A 23,377-nucleotide genomic window follows, 5' to 3' on the forward strand; every position below is an offset into this window, starting at 1 on the left:
TCAACCGACTATGTAGGCCCTGGCAATGGAAAAGATGATTAAACACACCGGTGTAAAGGATGCTATCTACTATCATATTGTGTGGACAAACTATGTTCACTATTGTATGTTCGGATATGTTGAAAACTTTATAAAGAACTTCTGTGCACAAAAAAAAGAAAATCAAGGCTGCGGCCTTAAAACAGTGGAATTAGGTCTGGAACAGGAGCTTGGGAGGTGTCTTATCAGAGCCACGTCTGCAAAGATCTTAACTAGTCTATCACTTTAACAAATCCACTTGCAGTTTGTAGAGTTTGGTGCATTTTTTGTTTATGGATTTGGCTCAGAAATGTCCTTTTGGAGAGGATCGCTGTTTCCCTCACAACCATACTGCACTTTCGCTCCCCTATAACCTATACAAGGCATCGCACTGTTCACACTCTAAAAGCAAATAAAACAACTAACATAAACAACTTACAAATGACGAGGGCAAGAAGAGGACGCCAAGCTCATAGGAGCGGATCATCAGCTGGGTGCCGTTTTTTTCCAGCGATCCCCAGGCAGCTTTTGAAAGATTTGCACTGGAAGAAACACAAAATGGAAAGAAAAAGTGAAGAGACTTTAGAAGCGAGAAGAGGACATCCATTACATCAAACTATGTGACAGTGGGAAAATACCACCATTCCCTAACCAGGAGCCTATGGAAACAGGCTGTCACATTACTGGGCAGTTACAAAAGAAATCAAAATATTCAGAGAAGCAGCTGGCTTACCACTGCAGCAAAACAAAACTAGAAACCAGTGTTCTTAAACCTCTACAATGAATCTTTGCTTTGAAAGTCAAACAACATATACCACAAACTCACTTCCATTATACTGCTGTAACAAAGAGAAGTAAGAGGCTACCCCAGTCTAGGAATTACATGTGCACTAAACACTATTGCACAAGCAGGAGCTGTACTATCAGGGTGAAAGCCAAACACATCACCTCTACTGTCACTGGGAATTACTAAAAGTATAATTAAAATTAGCCAGGTAGAAGAGATTGGGAAGGTGCGCCTCCTCAGTGTATAAGCCAAAACCATCCATTTGAAATGCAACCCAAAAAGCCAACTAAAACCTCTTGGTAGAAATAGTACATAGCCAATAGGAAAACCCCACAAATATAGCCTCATTTAGATTGCTTAAGAAGTGGAAAAGTAAGGTAGCCAAGAAAACGGGGAGCAGGAACACCAATGCTTCCTCGCTAGGCACTCCTTGCACAGGGTCATTTACTAAACTATAAGGCGACATCAGTTTGAAATGTGCTTCTAGGAACAATATGGTATTACTGCTCTTTTGAACTTATATGGTGCCTAGAAAGAGCACCAAGTAGAGTTATCGGATGTATAAGAAATATGCTACTGAAAAAGTAGGCATTCTTTCCACATTTGTAGAAGGTGAAAAATCAATGAGAAATTGTAAAACAAGGCCCTTACATTCAGTACTCTATCTAGTTGCAGATTCCTTACTTTAGAATTATCCCCAGGCATCAGACTGGATCCAGAAACTTTTCTTGAGCGGTACCCCTGGGTGGTGGCAGGTGGGGTTGTTCGCCTCTGAGTGGAGTTGTCCGCACTGGAAATGACGTGCGCGGTGCCTATATAAGCGCCACTCCAGAGTGCTGACGTCGTCTTTTTTTGTGAATTTCCACGCCAGGAGCACACTGACCACTGGTGTGCAAAACTAGGACCTGAAAGAAGAACAGCCCTGTCCCTAGAAATAGTGGGGAGGATAATTGTGTTGGTAAGGAATCTGTGGCTAGATAGAACCTCTACCAGATAATGCGTTACCAACTTATTAATCTGATAGAGACTTGTAGCCACAGATTTTGTACCCGAGCAATAACTTCCCAGAGGAGGGTCTGAAAAACTATTTCAGACCAAAAGTGCACATTCTGATGGACCCGACTGTCCAGGCAATAGTGCTTAGTGAGCAGATGCAGGGTGGTCCACGTTGCTGCCGGGCAGATGTCCAGGACCGGGAATCTACATACTAATGCAGTGGTCACAGCCTTTGCTCTGGCGGATAGAGCCTGCAAAACCCTCTGGGGGTTGCTTCGTGCTCAATGTATAGCAGACTTTAATGCAGAGCACAACTAATTTGGAGATGGTACGTTTCTGCACCGCCTTCCCTTTCTTGGCCTAGACATACCCCATAGAGAGTTGATCTTCCACTCTAAACAGTTTTGTCCTGTAAATGTAGAATGACAACACTCTTTCTGGTTCCAGCCAGTGGAGTCTTTCCTCTTCTCTAGAGGGATAAGGCGGATTGTAAAAGGTAGGCAAAGTGGTGTACTGGTCTACGTAGAACAGGGTCACTACCTTCCACAAGAAGGATGTTCAAGTCCGAACAACCAGTTTATTGGAGAAAATGAAATTTAGGGAGGCTGAGAGGACAGTGCATGTAGCTCACTGACCCTCATCGGAGGATGTAATTGCCACCAGAAAGGACGCCTTGAATATGCCTGGGTGCAAGTTTTCCCGCGGAGTTTTGAAAAACTACGCGCAGCAGTTTTTTCCTCGCTCGCCAACGTTAAGTTGGCAAGCGCGAGCGAAGAAGATCTTACTCCAGACCACCTCTCAGTGAGATTTCTCAACGGTGGCGGTCGCAGAAGGCCACTACTGCTCACGTTGACAAACCTTCCATTCACGTTCTGGAAGCTGCCGCTCCGGTAGAACATCTACTCGAGCAGCTGCGGATGGTGCCATTCGTGCTGATTTTCCTGTGAGAAACAAACACCCGCCGCTAAAAATCAGTGCGAATGGCATGAACCGACGCACTCCATCGTTTGCAAAACTACGCGTAGGGCAGCAGAGTTTTTTGGCCACTTCCTGGAGTTCCGCTTAGTGGAACTCCGCAAATTCAGCTCAGGCCTAGTCTTGATAGTGAGGAGCCTAAGAGGACAAAACTGAAGAGACTCAAAGGGAATGCACATTAAGAAAGTAAGAACCAAGTTAAGGTCCTATTGAGGCATAACAAAGGGAGCTGGAGGAAACGTGCTGCAGACCATAGGGGATTTGAAGAGAGAAAGCTGATCTGGCAACTGAAGAAAAGAGAGCTCCACTCCAGATGAAAAGCATCTCCTCATGAGAGATGCCTTAGAAACTCCAGCACGCAAAACTGCTGACATTACACGTTCTTGGCGGCGGCAAACAGATCTAACAAAGACTGTCTCCACTGCTGAAAGAGACCTTGAACCACCTCTGGGTGGAGGCACCATTCATGATCTTCTGGGTATCTTCATCTGAGTTTGTCCGTCCTGGCCTTCAGAGAACCTGTCAGGTGGTGAACCACCAGAGATACGTCCAGATGTTCCAGCCACGTCTAGAGGTGCAAGACCTCTTGACAAAGGGGCCACAACCTCACCCGCCTTGTTTGTTGCAGTAGCACATAGCGGTGGTGATGTTCATGAACACCTGCACCAGCCTTCCTTTGATGGAGGGTAGAAAGACTTTCAATGCCAGCCAGATCACTCAGAGCCCCAACAGGTTAATGTGGAGTCCGGATTCCGCCAGAGACACGAGTACTCTGATCTCCACCTCCCCCAGATGACCGCCCCAACCCAGGAGTGGCTCATCTGTCACTACTGTCAGATCTGGTTCGGGAAGGGAGAGGGATCTGTTGCTGACCCAATTGCAGTTTGTTAACCACCACTGCAGATTTTTTGCAGTGCTCTCCGAATCTGGACTATGTAGGAGAGATTTCCCCGATGTTGTGCCCACTGGAACTTCAGGCCCCACTGCAGAGGCCACATACATGAGAGTGCATATGTCACAAGCAAGGAAGCCAGGAGGCCCAGCAGCCTCAGAGTCAGTCTCACCGAAACCCAGGATAGATGCTGAAACATCGGTATCAGAGCCTGAATATCCTGTACTCGCCTGAACTGCACTGTGCCCAGAACAGCTCAGATGAAAGGGAAAGTCTGAGGAGTCAGGTGTGACTTCGGCATGTTTATATTGAACACATCGCAAGTGCACGAGGTCCGCCATCATCTGGAGGTGGGAGATGACTGCTTGGGATGAGTCAGCCTTCAACAGCCAGTTGCTGAGATAGGGGAAGACTAGCACCAACTGATCTCCTCAGATGATCTGTAACCACCACCATCACCTTGGTGAAAACCTATGGGGCACAGGTAAGGCCAAAGGGGAGCGGAGTGAACTAAAAGTGTTTGTAACCTACTGTGAATTGCAGGTAACGTCTGTGGGCAGGCAGGAGAAAATATGGAAATATTCGTCCAGTAAGTCCAACACTACCATTAAGTCTTCTGGGTCCATGGCAGACCAGACTTGAGCGAGCATGAGCATTTTCAGAATTTATCCTTTTTCAGAAAGAAGTTGAGAAGGCACAAGTTGAGTATGGGGTAAAGGCCTCTGTCCTGCTTGGGCACCTGAAAGTGGCGGGAATAGCAACCACAACCTACATCTACTGCTGGCACCCACTTTATGGCTCCCTTGTCCCAGAAAGCGACTACTTCCTGGCAGAGTAAGGGAAGATGGTCCTCCATCAGGCTGCCGCACGTGGGTGGCATGGGCAGAGTGGTCGCAAAGGGGAGGGAGTAGCCCCTTCAGACAATCTGGAGATTCCAACGGTCGGACGTTATAGACCTCCAGTAGTGCCGGTGATGGCGTATCCTGTCACTGGTTGCCCATGATTGTCGGACGCAAACTAAAGAGGCTTGAAGGCAGCAGCTGCTGGGGAGTGTTGGACTGGCTTCACTTCTGGCTGTCTGATTCAAAAGGATCTATGAGTACCTAGTCCCCAGCAATGCAGGGGATGTAAAGCCTGCATGCCGTGGTTGCTAGTCAGGTAGAGACGTGGCTGGAAGCTACGTCCGTGGACACGCAAGGAGCAAAAGGCGGACTGGGTTTGGCAAGGGGCCATGAAAAGGCCACCTTGTTTCTGAAGACACATGAACCATTAAAGGGCATGCTCATAGGCAAAGCCTCCTAGAAAAGCCAGTCATTCTCAGCCATGCGTGGTGCTGTAAGGCCACCGTGGAATAAACAGATCTGCCTAGCGAGTCGGTGATGTCCAGCTCGGATCGGATTGTGAACTTAGCTGCGACTCTCCCGTCAGCAGTAGCTTGGGAGAGTATGGCTTGGGCCTTCTGCAGGACCACTGGCAGCACCTGCTCAACCAAATCCCAGAGTGAATGGGATTAAAGGCCCAAAAGGCATGTGGTGTTTACTGACCGCTGTGCCAGGCTGGGGAAGAAAACATTTTCTTGCCCAAGGTGTCCAGCCTTTTGGATTCACTATCCAGTGGGGTGGTAGGGAATATGCCAAGATTGAGCTTGGAAGTGGAGGCTTGGACCACCAAGCTCTCCGATATAGGGTGTCAGATAAGGAAGATGAGGCCCCCTAGGCAAGGTGATGGCAGCAGGCAATTGTCCCATTCACATGAGCCCCTGTGTAGAACGTCCATGAGGGCTGCGGCTGAAGCACCTCCGCCAAGATGGTAGTCTTGACAGACACGGAGAGCAGCTGAAGGTCTAGGCACTCCGCTGCCCTACCTCCCATCAAAATAAATTAGGCTCTCTCCTCCTTAGCCACAGTAGCAGAAGAGACCAAGCCAGTACCTGGGGAGGTGTCCAGTCCACTGGAAACCGCCAAATCCTAACACCTGGTGTCCTCATTGGGATCTAGGGGCTGGTATTTTCCCAATCTTCCCCAATTCCTAGCTCATAGAAATAGGGCTCAGGCTCCGGTCTGAAGGGAATGGCTTCAGTCAGCATCGGAGTCAACTTCAGACAATGCCCATCCAGCTCCATATTAGAGTCGGGTAAGAATTAGGACTGTTTTGGCAGCGGGGCCAGGAAAGGTCGAGGTGGCTCAACCGGTGCTGGTCCAGATCCATCTATTGATTCAAGGGGTCTGACTAGTACTGTGGGAAAACCCATCAGGGAAAGAGCAGTAGGGACCCCTTCTGAATCCACGCCGCCCATAGACACTCCAGCGGGGATAGGCCACCCAAATGTGAGGTGCATGGTCTCATAAAATTTCAAAATTGGGCGCCTTCTAGAAACTCATGGCGGCTTGAAGACGGCCCATGCACAAGCTCAACCACGGAGCCAGGCCTTGAGTGTTGAAGCTCCCTCTTTCTTTTGATGCGGCGAAGTTTCTACTTCTTGTTCTTCTTTTTCTTGTGGTACTAACTGGAATAGGACAACTTCAACTGCAACAAACATCGAAGTCTCCGTACCCAATCCCGGGACCTTCCTCTTGACTTGGGATCAAGACCATTGTGGCGTTGCACATCGAGTGACAAGGAACTGGAGGGATTGCGCCGTAAAGGAATTTGGGTGCATGGCGTGATAATTGGCACAGGTCTTGGTGTCGTGGTCACGCTAAATGCACCAGAGACAGACAAGGTGAGGGTCCATAACCGACATTGGTCAGTGACAGGCGCCGCAGGAATTGAACACAGCCTGCCTCGTTGACATCCGTGCCACACCAAGAGACAAGACTCAAAAAGCTTTGACAAAAAGTCAAAAAAAGACAGAAAGAATAATCTGAGGGTAGCTCTCTTCAGATCTGCGCTGACAGGTGCAGAAAGAAAATAACTGATGTCAGTGAGTTGGGGTGGCTCCTATATAGGTATCGGGTACGTCACTTCCCACTCCTACGATGCCACAAGTCTTCGAACGACACCAGCTACCACAGGGGTACTGCACATGAAAAAATCCTGGTTCCAGTCTGAAGCTTGGGGAATATTATAAGGTAAGGAATCTGTAGCTAGAAGTCTCCATCAGAGGAATACATTTTACAGTAGGAGAAACAAATCACGACCAGTGTTTATTCATAGTAATAAGGGACCTGGGTTAGAGTTAGGTTGACGGGTACTCTGCCACAAACATGACAGATATCCTGTTTGCCTTGTTACAAGTGCATTTGGATTCAACACACTTGTAAAAAGGCAGACAGGATATCTGTTAGGTTTGTGACAGGCCACCTACGTGACCAAGGATTTCCCACTGCCCACTGTGTTTGCACTAGAGTCATCGGGCAAAGTAAAGATCAATGACGGTTCTGAACTGTAACCCTCCTCTATTTTGCTTGACTGCCAGAAACCCCATATTAAACAGATGCCAATCATTGTTAAAGGAGTGGGACTATCAGTCTGCTGAGGGAGTTATTTGACTTGGGTTTGTGGGGACGTTTACCTCTTTTGCAGTCATCCTTCAAAGAACTCAGAAAAAGTACCAAAGACTCATTTCTATCAGTTACTCAACATGTAACAGGCGAAATGCACTTTTACCAAGCCAATTTATTCAGTAATATACAGAAATAGCTAGTTTGTTACGTGTAGTTCTACAGCGCACACTCACTAGGGAGGGTATCCTGGTTCTGAGCAGGTGTGTTTGCCTATCTCTTCGTATGGAAGAGTAGATTGGTTAATTGAAAAAACGGGTCTTCACCTTCTTGCAGAACTCAGGAAGAGAGGGTGAGGCCCTCATGTGGAGTGGGAGGCTGTTCCAAGCTTTAGGAGTGGTGTAAGAGAACGCCCGCCCGCCTACTCTTGCTCTGTGTTTGCACTAGATGTGTGCGAGAAGGAGTCCTGCAGATCTGAGGTGTCTGGGTGGTTGATGGAAGGAGATGTGACTGTTTGGTAGGTGGGGCCTAAGTTGTGTAGTGCCTTGAATGTGTGTGTGTGAGGAGTCTGAAATGAGCATGTTTGTGTATCAGAACCAGGGGATCTCCCTAAGCTGTGGTGTGAAGGGAGTTCTATATGGGTGATTAACTATGAATTTGGATGCTTAGTTTTAGATGGTTTGTAGTCTTCTAGTGAGTTTCTTTGTGATCTTGGCGTGTTCTCTAAGTCTAACTTGCTTGTGACAAGAGCATAAGTGACAGCTTTTCTAGTGTTGCTTGTGATCAATTTGAAGATCTTCCTCAGAATCTTCAGGGTGTGGAGGCAGCCATTGACTTGTGCTGTCATGTCCAGTTTGCTGACAATGATCATTTTAAAGTTCCTTGCACGGGTGCTGGATGTGGGTCTGAGTTCAGCCGGCCACCGTTGGTTTCCTATAATGAGATGTTCTTGCCTAAGATCACTACTTCTATCTTGTGGGTATTGAGTTTGAGACAGTCGGCTTTCATCCAGTTAGCAACTTTGGTCATGCATGCGGTGAACTTGATTCTTATGTTGGGGGCCTTGTCCGAGAGGGAAAGTATGAATTGTGTGTCCTTGATGTATGAAAGGATGTTGATGTTGCGTGCAAGGATAACCGCTAAGGCAGAGGAGTGTTGCCCCACTGCTACTTCAGCAGAGCAAAAAATAAAAATAAAATGATACACAGGATGTTATTATCATTTTATTTTTATATGCGGGAGGCGGGGTTGGTCTCTGTGACACCAGAGTACTGGAGGAGTGGTTTGCACTCCTCTAAGGTAACATGACGGGTTGGCCGTCCCTTTAGGGTGGCCAAACCGTCATGCACACTTGGCAGGTTCTCAGTTGGGCTGTGTGGCACAGCCTTGTAGAGTACATGCCCATCCTCCCCAGGCACTACCTAAGCGTTCAAACAGGATGCTTAGACCAATCACAACGCTGCTACTGCAGCATCATGATTGGCTGAGAGAGTCTGGAAGCTTGGGTGCTTCCAGCACAGCAGAAGGAGGAGAGGCGTGTGGCGGCGGGAGAAGCATGCGGCGGCGCAGCAGAGAAAGTAAATTTATTTTATTATTTTAATCCATCCCATTTTGAGGCAGCCACCACTGTACAGATTGCAAGAGAATCACGTTTTGACTCCTCACCCACGCACACAAGGCCCTCCACGACCTGGGCCCCATGTACCTCAACAACCGCTTGACCTTCTACACTCCCACCCGCCAGCTACGATCGACCAGCCACGCCCTCGCTGCCGTTCCACGCATCCGAAGAGCCACCATGGGAGGAAGATCCTTCTCCTACCTGGCAGCCAAGACCTCGAACTCCCTCCCCATCCACCTCCGTCTGACCCAAGACCACCGCTACTTCAGGAAGCAACTCAAGAACTGGCTGTTCGAGCAGTAGCGGATCCCCCTCCCCAAACGTCTTGAGACCCTCCGGGTGAGTAGCGCGCTATACAAATATCTTGATTGATTGATATCCATAAAAAATTAGCAGATCCAGCAGAGTGGATTCTTGGGTGCCAATCTTGTGCAGGCGTCTGATAAGGATGGGAGTGAGACCGTGTCAAATGCTGGCAGAATGAGGGCTGCCATGTCTCCCCTGTCAAGGATCATGCATGTGTCATATGTGGTAGTAAAGAGTGCTGTTGCTGTACTGTGTTTGGGCTTGAAACTAAACTACGTGGTGTTGTGGACCTGGTGGTTGCTGAGGCGCTGGTTGATTTATTTTCCTAAAACCTTCACTGGGTATAGTAGAAGAGAGATGGGTCCATAGTTGGAAATGTGGCTGGGCCAGCGAATTACTTCTTGAGAAAGGGGTATGACAGTAGCTTATTTCAAGGTGGCTGAGTTGGTGGAGGTGTTGAGGATGGGTGTAATGTGTTTACTGAGCAGTAGTTGTCCTTTGGTAAAGGCGTGGTGGAGGCAAGTGTCAGATGGGCATCCTCAAGTGGATGGTCTTCATGGTAGCAGCGATTTTGATGGTGGTGATGGTGGGCTATGAGGTCAGAGTTCAATCTTCAGCCATGATATGATGTTCAGTTGTGATGGAGACGGGTCCAGTTGAGGGCCAACTTTTCTGTACATGGAGGTGAATTTGTTACGGAAGAATTCAGAGAGATTGTAGAAAAGGTCTTGTGAGGGGGCAATGTTGCTTGTGATGGCAGGAGGCTAGTTGAAATCTTTGATGATGGTGAAGATTTCCTTGCTACTGTTAGTGCCGGCGTCAATGAGATCTGCAAGAGCTGTGCTCCTGGTGTTCTGTATCTGCCGGTGTTAGGGTTGATTTGAAGATGCCTTGATTTGTGGTGTCTTGACCTATTCTCCATTTGTTTTCCAGTTGCTTGCAGTAGAAATATAGCAACCTGAGTTCCTCTGTGTACAAATCAGTACCCAGTTGGTACAACCCTTGCCATTGATTTGCGCTTGAGAGGAGCTAGGGGGATTAGCACGTGCGATGATCCAGCTGTTGAGGTTCTTGATGGCTTTCAGCTTGTTGCTGGTATGCTTGGATTGGTGCACAGAGAAGGAGAAGCCCGTTTCTCTTCTGTGATGCTTTTCCAGCTGCAAGTGGTTTCGGTGGTGGCAGGTCTTTGATGCTAAAGGAAAGGTTTGTGGAAACTCACAAGGTGTGGTTTGTTCAGGCCATTGTTTCTGGCTTGTCGACTGTGATGTTGCTGATTGAGTAGAAAATCTGGTCCAGGAGGTGTCCCGCTGTATGTATGGGTAACGAGTTGCGAGAGGCCAAGGTTTCCAAGCTTTTATATAAGGGCCGTAGAGTTTTGGTTAGTGCAGTCTCCCAGGTGAAAGCTCAGGTCTACAAGCAGGATGAAGATGCTGGTGTTGATGATCCGGTCCAGGGAAGACATGGCTTGACAGTTCGGGCTGGACTGTTCCCATGAGGCACAGGGTCAGACTGATTTGCATATAGCCATGTCTGAACTGGGGTGGCTGAGTGGGCAAAAGAATGGTGATGGATTAAACCCAGATCAGTTGACTGGGGGTGAGTGTTTTATTTGCTCAAACGCTCCGTCCATCATCCCATTTTGTATCGCTTTGTTCGCCCTAAGTGTGGCAGGGTATGCTCAGACGTGAGTCCCTTGCTCACTTGGCCACTGGATTCAAGATAGCCTGGCTGATGACGATTATGAATCCGAAACCGGTCCCAGGGTGCTTGTTTCCAGTCCAGGGAAGACATGGCTTGGCAGTTGGGGCTGGACTGTTCCCATGAGGCACAGGGTCAGACTGATTTGCATATAGCCATGTCTGAACTGGGGTGGCCAGATCAGTTGACTGGGGGTGAGTGTTTTATTTGCTCAAACGCTCCGTTCATCATCCCCTTTTGTATCGCGGTGTAGATGATGAGGCATTAGGTCCCTAGAAAAATTGGTTTGAGGTCCTGGTGGTCTATATGTGATGCATAACAGCCATGTCTCCCAGTCCTTTTTGCCTTGTTCACAAAGACCTTTGGTTACGAATGAAAAAAATAAATTCTGCCTTGCAGCGCCTTCTCAGGTAAGAAGAAACACCTCTTTAGGCACTGGAGTGTGTCAAACACTTGGTGGTGGTGAGAGAAATAGCTCACTTAAATTGCTAGAGCACATTATATGTATGTAAACTGCCCTAATAAATTTCAGGCAGCAGATTGGGTGCATGGGTGCAGCTATCAATAAGGCACAGTAACACCAGATCTCAGGGGTCTGATGAACCCAGTGCACCCCACATATGATAGACTTGTGACCAAACCTGGGGGTCAGTGAAGCTCTGCATCCTTGCTTGCTTTATGGCATATGGTCCCATTGCTATGTCACTGTTCATGCGGGAGCAGTTTTGAAAGCCTGACACTTGTGTTTAAACCATTTCCAGGAATGAGAACGATGTAAATAAACATCGAGCATTATATCTAGTTCCACAGGAATGAGACAGGAGGCCCAAATAATGCAGCAAGGTTGACGGAATTATGTGGCAAGAAAATGAAAATTATGCAGTGCAATGTGGCACTTTTTTGTGATTTTTCTACATATTAACACTGTCTGGACAAATGTTTCACTTCACTGGTATAAGTTAAAGACCCAAATATAGCAATAAGCAACAGAAAGGTGACAAGTCAACATTTGCAAAGGGTCTTCCAGTGCATTGTAGTAACTTTTGCTCTGTATGAGCGAGTAACTGTTTTTTGTTAAAATTTGCAGGATGGGCACCAAATGATGAATTATGTTGCAAATGCGGAAAATCCATAATTATAAATAAATAAATCGTAAATCATACGTTCTTATATAGCGCCTTTTCACCGTAAGGTCTCAAGACGCTTGCTTTGGGAACCCGTCCTGGCTTTTCCCTGCGAGATTACCCCTACTGGGCAATCCCCAAGGTAAAGACCAGGCATCCCATTGCGGTGGGGCCGTAGTGGAGATTAAGCAAGCTATTGCCCAGAGTTGCAGAGTGTGAACCCACAATTCGAGTAGGCACCGAGGCGAGAATTATCGAGTCCGTGGACATTTTGAGCTCAAGACCCTGCCGCGTCGGGGATTGAACCCTGGTCCTGGGTCTGACCTCTGCATCAGGGACTGCCTCCTCTAACCGGTGAGCCACACTATGCAGAAAATACCATGGCCACAAAATCTCTTAATTCCAGTGCCTGTGCTTATATCATTAGTAAGCACAAGAAAGCGGACTAGTACTTCTATTTTCACCCACGTTATAGTTACAGACAACCTGGGGCCATATTACAGACTAGAGTGTTTTGTCGCGTTTGAGCCACGATACACCTTTAAACACACCTGCCAGGCGCAAACAGAGACAGTGCGCCCTACCACTATGAATCTACTGCCCACAGAATAGCTGCGAAATCATGCATCCAGTGAAATACAGAGTGGTTGCTTCAAAGCCACCCCGTGTTTCACTGTGCAGGTGGCATGCCGCCTGCACAGTAAAGAAGCGAGAAAGATACCCCTGCAGGCAGATGCAGTAAGTTATGGCACCCGCCTGCAGGAGGATGTCTGGGGATCCACAAGACCTCTTCTTCCCCTCCAGTGGACTGCCTTCAGGCGGTGCTCTGAGAGTGCACCGTCTTTTGTGGTACACTGGGAGTGTGCTTCCTATTTCTGTCTGCACCAGCACTGACAATACAGCACGGGCAGAGAGGCAAAGAGATTCCCTAATTTGAAGTAGAACACTCCCCAATGCAAATGAGGGAACAGCCTCTGATGATAGCGCTGGCGCTACATGTACCTCAGAGCTATGAATATTACAGAGGGGAACACAAAAGTGCTTGCGGCCCCCTCTGTAATATCATTGCGTCCCGTGGCCCACAAAGAAGGTGCAAATACCCTTTTACCCCCCATCCCACCCCCCCTGCGGCATAATGTGTAATACGCCCATTGGCATGCTAGTATGGCCCTTATTGTGAAATGTCTGGATTTAGTTATAGGGATACCAGGGGAAGCAGGCAACAAGACCTTAATCTCCAATTCTAGTTGTTAAACACAGCACCTAAATCTGGCCATACTTAGTTTTTATTCCTGGAATGGGGAATAACTATGCAGACTCGAATACAGCAGGTGAATAGCTGCATGGAGTAAATATTAACGGGGTCTGTGTGGTTTGGGGGGTGCTGTGTGGGGGCAGTGTAGACTCGCTGAGGGTACAATCGCCTTCCCCCCCATGGTGTTGAAGGGGATGCTAAAGAGCTGGACGGTACCCACAGCCCCCATACTCTTTTCACCCCCAGTTTTACTGGTTGCAGATCTGCATGCGGTAAAATCAGGTTTGATGTTTCCAGACATTGTACTTGGGTCAGGAAAGACAAAACAACTCGTAGTATGATGGCACAGTTCCCCTCCCGCCGGGATACCATCATACTAGTCATGAGGCCCTGTATGTGCAAAATATCCGACACCCTGCACCCCACCTTAGAAACATTGACAGGTGACTCTTGCTTTGTGCCATATTGCTTTTGTCATCTCAGCGCGCATTGCACAACTTTCACCCGCCTAAATACATCTGAGCCTTGGAATGAGCCATAAGCAAGGGAGCTGCAAATTCTGTTAAAAGCGCAATTTAACTTTCATTCTCCTAAAATTTTATATTCTTTCTATAGACTTCTAGTTCTACAAATAGACTGCCAGCGGCAGGTAAGACTACATCCTAGCCTTCCTTTATGTCTACTTCAACTCATCTTTCAGAGCTCTCTGTGGGAGTCCATTCACCTAGTCAGCCCTATTGTATCCCAAATCTGCGGGGACCATTCATTCTACATCTACTGGGTTTCCACCAATCAATATTCCTCCACATGGTGATCAAAGGGTCAGTCGCACTGACAGTGCGTAATCATCAACAGGCTATGAATGTCTGCCCTGATCACCGTCGCAATAGTCTCTGATATTTTAGCACGTTTTGATGTTTTAGATTGTTTTAAACAGATTGTTTTATACATTACTTCAAGGCAAGAGGTGTGGTGCAACAGCCAGAGCGGCTGACTCCGGAGCGTGGGTTTCGATCCTGGGGCCAGCTCAGCTGAGCATCATGTGACTTTGAGCAATAGGTCACTATGGGGCAAATGTAAGACCATTCAGTTAGGCGAGCCGCAAATTGCGCAGGATTGCAACTCGCAATTTGCGACTCGCTAAACTGAATGTATAACAGTGTCTCAGACACTGCGATTCCCAATGGGGTTGCAAATTGCATGCCTCATTATTATACATGAGGCAAGCACAATTTGCGACCCCATTGGGATTGGCTAGCACTCAGGGATGGTGACCTGCTGGGGTCAGCAGACCACCATGTCTGTGACTGCATTTTCAATAAAGCAGGTTTTTTTTTTCATACACTGGTGTTAGACTCACTATTAGGAAGGAGCGCCCTTGGCATGCCCCCTTCCTAATACCGAGTCGCAAACCACATTATGTGAGTCGCTAATAGGTTAGCGATTCGGAAATATGGTTTTGTGCATGGGGCAGACCAATTTTGCAGTCGCAACCGGGTCGAAATCCCGTTTGCGATTGCAAAAAACGGCCGTACATCTGCCCCCTGTGCCTTGAAAACCTTAATAATACAACAGCAAAGGGAAAGTTTCAAACTGGGGTACCCCACTATGATGTGTCTAGACTCGGTGTATATTCTAATTGTACAGAAAGCACAGAAATAACAAGCTGGAAAGACTTTCTTGCTTGGACACCATCACTAAGTCAAAACGTGCAATGCGATTTTTCAACAGCAAATACATCGAAGTCTGAGAGCTGGCCAAAATTATCTGGAACTTGGATCGCAGGCATCTTTAAACAACAAATGTGCCCAGAAATCAAGAAGTGAAATTTCACTAGAGAATACTGCCATGACATTTAAGCTGCCATCCATTTATTTATTGGATTATTTTATATTGTGCAAACAAGGCCCGCAAGCACTGTTGCTTAACTTAAACTTGCGAACAAAAACAAACCCCATACTGGAGACACCAAAGTAATGTAACAATATCAAATCGGAATATCCTAGTGAGTAGGCGAAAACTGTTGTTCCTACTATATTAAAGCAAATAAAGGTTATATGAGCCAAGTTGTGTGTACCAGTATGGAAGGGTAAAACACTCATTATCGCCAAAGTGGCTACTGAGGTATAGACTAGAGCGGAAAGTAGAGACCCTAGGAAGAGGGCGGACAAATGCATCGCCCCCGAAGAAAGGACTTAAGTTCTCTTTGGACAATGGAAAGAAAGGATATGGTGCATATGACAGGTGGAAGAGAATTTCCAGAGCCTAAAAGTACAACCCAAGAAGGACTGTGGCATGGTGTTTTTTGTGGAAGAGGGGTTTGAAGGAGAAGGGTGTCAGATCTGTGGCGTATATGTGCCCCCCTGAAATCTTACGCTTGCCCCCAGGTAGTGTGAGCAATCCGAACGAAAGAGTTTGTGCACGAGGCAAAGCAGCTTGTATGAGGCACTGGCATTTAAATGGAGACAAGTTAAGATTGAAGAAACCAAATGTTTAACATTCTGCACCATGAGGGGGTCAGTGTGATTATGCATCAGGAGAGGACCAAGTTATGCACTAGGGTTGACTAAATTATGCAGCAATGAAAGGCAAATTATGCAGTGCAATGCGGTACATTTTGTGATGGTACTAATACTTTATTATTTTGCCATTTTTTACACGCTAGCACTGTCTGGGCAAAAGTTTCACCGTATTACTAACAGTTTAACACCCAAATACAGTAATAAGCAAGAAAAGATGACTGGTCAACCTTTATGAAAGGCCTTTCACTGCGCAGGAACACTAGTCACCATGCTTTGACTTATTTTGATCCGTTAGAGCTAGAAACAATTATTTTTTTGTTGATAGTGGAATATTATGCTGCAGAAAATAGATTATTTGGCAAATCCATAACTAAGCGGAAAAAAACAGCGTCCGCAGAAGCGCAACATTCCAGAGCCTCTTCCCCATGGAGGGTCCGGGTTTTATATGTACAGCAGAGCGGGAATGTTCACAAAATATCAGAACTCAGTATACAGTTCTCTCTGAACAAGAAATATTGGAAGACCTAATTAAAACGGCAAATAAACAGCGAAGGGGGAGGATTAAAGTCAAAGGAACGGGCAGCCTTTGAGTTTGGCAGATCAATGGGCAGTCTGGCAGAGCCATTACCGTCTCAGAGCCTTTTCAAGTCACATTACTGCTGCTTGGCTTCAGGGCACATAAAGGAGAACATAATGTAATCAAAGTGTTCAATTTCTTTAAAAACATACAATAAAATAAAAAGTGCAGGGTCCCAAAGATTCCCTCTGCCTGCTGCCAGGGCAACTGAATGCCGCCATTACCGAACACCCGGCTGCCTATTCTTGATTTCAGCTACTGCCTCTTTCTTCCAACCAGAACTTAATTTTTAAAGTAAAAAATAAATAAATAAATGCTGGCCCCAAAGTTTTACTCAGAAGCCAGAGGCCGTGGCAAATGTTGAGGTTACTGTTTCATGAATGCTATGCCTTTTCTCTCTTGGGTATTCCTTTTCTTGAGTTGCATGTGCTAATCAATCAATCAAGAACAGTGTTTCCTAAACTGTGGGTCACTGCCCAGACAATTTGTGGTGGGTCACGAAAGTACAAGCAATAAATAAAGAGGCCTTTAAATTCTGCATTTATCTTGCCACATTTGCTTTGCTTCAAAGACAAAGGTTAAAGGTCAAGCTATGTCTTCTGACAAATTTGCTGCTTATATTTTTAATATGGGGATTGGCATTTAGAAACTCCTCTCACTTTGCAGTCAAAGAACGAAAAATAAAGTGAATTATGTGGCATTCTTGCTGGGATACATGGAGTGTAAAAGGAAAGGATGTCAATTTTTATCACACACAACAAAATGTAAATATCTGTAAATTAACTATACACTTTCAGCAGTTAGGAAAGCAAAAAGGTATCACATTTTTTGTAATTCGGAATAGTGATGAAAAAACAATGTTAATAGGACCACAACAAATAATAAATATTCACTAAAACTCGATTTCCAAATGTTATCAATTGTGTGCAACACAGTTTTACCAGTAAAATGTATATCTCTGCAAAATGTGTGGCCATTTCAAGGGAAAATGTGCTGTCTGTAAATGACAGCGTGCTACCACACGATGCTTTAAATATATTTAAAAAAAATCACAAAACTCATGTCCATTAAAGCTACATGGGTAGATAATTTGAGTCGTGATTCTAAAAGCTTTGGAAGCATTGATCAAGTGCGAACACGTTAGTAATATAATACACATTTAGTTTATATCATGTTCTGCAACGTGATAATCTCGTACTGCTTGAATATAAGTGCAATATTTAATCTAAATGCTGTTTTATGATATTTGTGACTGATTTCAGAAACTTTTTTGGAAAGGTTGATAACTATGTGTCCTGTTTATTGTTGTTTGTTTTAAGAAGCACTATGTACAAACGGGAAAAGGATAAGACGTTCTTCTTTGTGGGGATACGAACAGCACACAGCCACTCCAGTAGTCTGTCCCAGCTCTCGCCAACTGTCCGAGCTGCGACGGACAGCAGGAATAGAGAACGAAGGTTCGGGTTCTAATTTAAAACCATGTCAAACATAACACCATCTTCCCCCTTAAAAAATACAAGGGAAAGTGGAAAACACAAAACAATAATCAAAGAGAAATAAAATGGAAAATGAAACGATAAACAACAGAATAGGATACACCATAAGAATCAAGCAAAAATGTAAGTGGCAAAACTATATCCTAAGGGAACAAAACAGAACAAGATACATTTCAAACTCTTAATACATTTCTAAAACAAGATATAGTCTATAGGAACATCATGTTTACAAAGGTGACCACAGTACGAAACAGAGATGATACAGTTAAAATTCTTAACACAGTTCTATAACAAATTACAGTCTAGACGAACATCAAGCTTACAAAACATCAAGCTTACAAAGGTGACAGGGCCGAACTGGGAACCGAAATTGCAATGGGAAACTGCTTGGCTGGCCCCCTGAGGGTCAGGGGGGCTGCAGCCAAGCTGTTTAGACGGGTGTGTTTTGTCCGATTTTGTCGGCCCCCGGCAACAAAAACGGCCCCCAGGGGCCAAAAATCGGCCCTCACCTTGGGGGCCCACCAAGGAAACACCCGGTGCCCGCTACGGCCAGTCCGGCATTGAAAGGTGACCACTGTAAGAAATAGCAATTCCCATCAATTTAAAATGTAACCTCTTAAATATCTGGAATGAATGATATTCCTCCTCCCTTCCCCGCTTGTGCAGACCGAGGAATCAGCAGTGTTAGAAATAAGGGTCTATAGTGGGCAGGTATGTACTCTGTCCAAATAGGGACCGTTCTTTATAGTCAGGATAAGGGAGTTACAAATCTGAAATAACCTCTGCTAACCCCCTGGGTAGCTTGGCATGAACAGCTCAAAGGCAATGTGTAAAGAATTTGCACATAACACACATTAATACAGTGAAGACACTACTGAAGGGACACCACACCAGTTTTAGAAACAGAGCCAATATTTATCTGTGTAAAACAAGACCCAAACCATAACAAGCATTTACAATGCAATGGTTTCGCCTTTGGAAAAGTTAGAGCTATTGGCATTGTAAATGACTAAATTTGTAGTTATGTGTTGGTTTTAAAAACAGATAAATAAATGGCATTGTCAGTTACATTGCCATTAGCTAAATCTCTCGCAAATGTGAGACCTATTGTGTGTACACACACACACACACACACACACACACACACACACACACACACACACACACACACACACACACACACACACACACACACACACACACACACACACACACACACACACACACACACACACACACACACACACACACACACACACACACACACACACACACACACACACACACACACACACACACACACACACACACACACACACACACACACACACACACACACACACACACACACACACACACACACACACACACACACACACACACACACACACACACACACACACACACACACACACACACACACACACACACACACACACACACACACACACACACACACATATATATATATATATATATATATATATCCCCCCCGGGAGAGAAGGCGGAGACCAGAGGGCAAGGAATAGCAAGAAATAAATAGGGAGAGGGAGAACAGGGGGGGGGGGCAGTCAGGCATCGCGAAGAGTCGGCAATAGAGAAGAGCGGAGATGCAGGTAAAAGTGAGTGCGGTCACAAACATGGGCAGGGCGGTATGGGGAAAGCAAACAGGGACAGGGGGAACAGGCAGAAACTGTGAAGAAGGGGGAGGAACGAGAGGCTACAACCGGTGCCATGCATATAAAGATCAATAAATAGCCAGCACGTGTGTGCAAAGTCTCTTTAACTGAGTAAACTCGTATCTATAGCTCCTAGAGCAATCTGGGTGTGCGCTGCGCTGTACAAAGGTGTACATACACCGCTCTGCAGGGCTGAGACCAGGAACATAACGCATACCCATGCAGCCCACAAGGGAAGGCGGAGGAGGCAACCTTCGGGGGTGCTCCAGTCGGTGGAAAGCATGTAAACATATGTGAGATACGGGGGCTCCTCGTCAATTATACACATCGGATCACAGACTTTGCCCCCTTGATTCACAAAGGTAAAGGTGCACGTTCCTGTAATTGTAATACTTGTAGGCGTTCAGGAACTACATACGGAGTTTTACGACTCCTTATGCTTAGGTGTGCAGAGTTCTCTGCCACAGTTGCGGTGTCTCCGGGTGTGGAGATCGCTACGCGTGAGTGGGAGTCGTGCTGGCTAGCAAGTAGTTGGCAAATAACTAAAAGTAGTAAGCTTGCAGGAAAGTGTCTCAGGTGTCTTAGAAAGCAGCAAAAACTTGTAACTAAAGTAAACGAGAGGGATAAACCGGGATGAAGGTGTTTTTTGGGGGGGGGGTGTAATAAGTAAAGGAACCGCCTGAAGGAAGAATGAAACACAGCTGGGCTCCCGGGGTCTGATGACACAAGTGCTAGTGTACAGTGTCGCTGTTACACCAGAATAAATACCAAAAAACATGCCTGCAAAGGTCAGTCCGAGGACTCCCCCCTACCCCCCTTTTAAACCAGGGATTGTTCTTTTAGTTAATTCCCAAATCCAACCACTCTTCCGTTGCAGACACGGCTCTCTTCAGAGTCTGCCTTTGTTTTATTGTGTTTGTATACGCTTTTCGTCATTCCCTCGTGGCGCTTACTGTACCACAAGGGACGTGCTCAACACAAAGCGTCTTTGCAGCTTAAGGTCAGTGCTGCTATGTCTGTGCGAGTGTGGTGATTTATCAGCGAGAGTATAAGGGGGAAGGGCACCACTGTAAGTGTGGGGAGGCCAGTGGGGCGTGTTTTGAACAGGATTGGTTGGGGGGGGGGGTTACTATCCTGTTCAGGACATAAGGAGAAATGGCAGGATGACAATGTCTTTCATGTTTGGTCCGACTGCAAAAACAATGACTACAGTATTCAAGAAACAAGAGTTCTTAAAATCCCGTGTCCCATTTGCTGCATTGTGTGGTCTTGGGTAATTTTTCTTCGCATAAGTCAGTTCCCATTCTGAAAACGGAGAGTAGGTTCAGAAATGGGCTAAGGGTTGGTAAGAAAAACGATATAAACAACTCAACACTTATAGCGCTTCGAGCATACTGTGCATCCCGACATAGGTTCTCTTGCACTGTTTCCATATCTCAACCGACTCCTGCATCATTTTCCCAGCTAACTAAACCTGCCCCTCCATTCGCATTCACAACTGCAAGAAGTGCCGTGAAGCAACCTAGCGCTTTAAACATATCGCAATGGAACGTAAAGCAGCAGAGCATAGGACTGCTGTTTAAAGCGTGCATGAGACGCTTGCTTATAGACCCGGATTGTCGCGTGGCTGCTCGTGCCCTTTAATGAAGTGCAGCCTCCCAGTGGATTAGTGCAGCTTTTCTCGAGTACAGCTGAAAGCCCAAGAACGCCCGGCATCCCGGGAGGGGCGCCCCCCACTTCCCCCCCACCCTCGCAACTTCAGGGCACTTCTTTATGTACAGAGAGCTGGGTCGTGGGCAGCATTCCTCGCATTAAAGTGTCGTATCTAGAAACGCCCTCCGCTCAGGGAGCACGTCCTGCCATCAGTACGGCTTTCCAGAGCCCTCGCGACGTTGGTCCTCACAGATAATTCTACTTCGATGCAGGCAGGCCTTATGCGATCACTCTCTATCCTTGAACACAAGCAACGAGGGGGGGGGGGTGAGGAGCTCGCAAAGACCGAAACGCCACGGAGACGACAATCGCGCAGCCCACTCCTGCAAAAGACACTCCAAAAATGACCAACCATGACGTGGGCAAAAGCCTAAAATTCTCGGGAACGCCCACGAATCTGCTCCGGCATTGACGAACAGATCTCTGTTCCAATGGCTAGCCTCCATTTATGGAGCTAGCCAATGGAACAGAGGGGCGGGACAACACACACATACTGTAGACATAAGATTTCGCCTGCGCGAAAAGCTGCGCAGTGCGCAGCTTTCGACAGGCGAAACCTAAAAATCCAACATACAGTAATCAAGATATGCATATAGCAAAAATAAACTTAAAATACTGTTCCTTGAAGTCGATAGCTCCATCCATCAAAAAAACATCAACAAACAAATCCAACAGTTCAGGCCGTCCGCGAGGTCGCGGGCCAGCTACGGTGTTGGAAAGACCCGCAAACATGTACCTTGGGAATGCAGTGCGTCGCAGAACCTACGATGAGATACGAAGTGGAGGCGCTGTCGATTCCGAAGGTCGGTGCAGAAGTCATTGGGCCCTTGAAGTCACATGCTTTGCAGATCGAACTCCATGAGGTTGAAGTCAAGAGTGCTGGCTTTGGGCCTGCGTTGTGAAGCAGTACAATGGGATGTGTGGTGCCCACAGGTCATGGTGCAAGCAGCGCTGTCGGTTGACAATGCTGGAGTGTTGTTGTTACTGACGTTGGTGGATCAGGGTTGTGGTGTGGGACGGGGTGATGCTTTGTGTACCTCACGATCGGTGTCCACAGGCCCCGGTGCAGGCAGCGGCATCTACGTCAGCGTGGATCGTTGCTGGCAATGTGATGCGATACGCGGTGCGGTGCCCATGGGTCACAGCGCAGGCAGAGGCTTGATGATGGTGTCAGCTGGTGGCGTCAATGAGCCAGGGTTGCGTTGTGCAACAAGGCAATGCTTCAGGAGGTGGCTTCAGGTCACTGAGCCGGCAGCAGCATCAGTGATGGTGTTGTACTTGTTTTTCTTCTGTTGCAGCACAAAACACAACGCTTCTGGTTCTGTTGGCAGATGAACCTGAAGTCTTTGATGTTCCTGAAACTTCAAACTGGAGGCAAGCTCTACTTCAAGCCCTCAGAGAAACATCAGAAATAAGTTGCAGAAATTTCAGTCCCGTCCTTTCAATACCCAAGACAGAATCAGGAAGTAGCAGGCTAGCACAGCAAAGCACACACCAAAGTGGAGGTCCCTTCTGACAGCTTCTCCAGCTCTTCTTCCTGGCAGGTTCCTTAGTCCAAAAGAGTTTTAAAGTTATGGGGTCAGAGTCCGAATACTTATACCAGTATTAGTCTGTAAAGTTGGCAAACTTCAAAGAAAAGTCTTCCTTGCCTTACTAGAACTGGTTTTGTCCTCCCTGGTCGAGCCACACTACAGAAGATGGAGACAACGTTGTAAAAGGACACAGCCCTATTCTGGTGTGGAAGCCTCCCACCGCTCTAGCACAGAACGACCCACCAGGGTAGTCAGCAGTAGCGGCCCCTCAGCTATGGCGGAGGAGCGTTGCCCCACTGTTTTCAAGCAGTGGGAGAAGTAGAAACATAAAATGATAACTTTCAGTTATCATTTTATGTCTGTGCTACTTTGAGGGCAGGCTGGTGGGTGGGGCAGCTCTGCTCTCGGAGGAGTGGTTTGCCCACTCATAAGTGCGCAAGAATGCACACTTTCTCCGTTCTCCATGCAGGCTGCATTACAGCCTGCATGGAGAACATACCCAGGCCCCTATTCCCTGGTTTAGCATCGAACCAGGACACTCAAAACCAAACACAATGCTGCATTGCAGTGTTGTGATTGGTCAGGGGAGCCTGGGGGCCTACCAATCACAACACTACATTGCAGCATTGTGATTGGTCAGTGGGGCCTGGCTGTGCTTCCTATTCCTCGAGGAAAGCAGGAGCAGAGATGCAAGACCCGGCGGTAAATTAATTTTTCAAAATAAATTTTTATTATGCGCACCC

General features: G+C 46.8%; 1 protein-coding gene across 1 annotated transcript in view; it reads right to left on the bottom strand.

The window, feature by feature from the left end:
• The window catches only part of TDP1 (tyrosyl-DNA phosphodiesterase 1), a 934,974-nt gene that overhangs the window by 300,489 nt on the left and 611,108 nt on the right, over nt 1–23,377 (bottom strand). Inside the window, exon 14 of the mRNA XM_078660064.1 lies at nt 458–560. Within this exon, the coding sequence (XP_078516190.1) occupies nt 458–560 (103 nt within the window). The remainder of the gene's footprint in view (nt 1–457; nt 561–23,377) is intronic.

Source organism: Lissotriton helveticus, chromosome 9 (genome assembly GCF_964261635.1).
Source record: "Lissotriton helveticus chromosome 9, aLisHel1.1, whole genome shotgun sequence".
In the NCBI taxonomy this organism is placed as follows: Eukaryota; Metazoa; Chordata; class Amphibia; order Caudata; family Salamandridae; genus Lissotriton; species Lissotriton helveticus.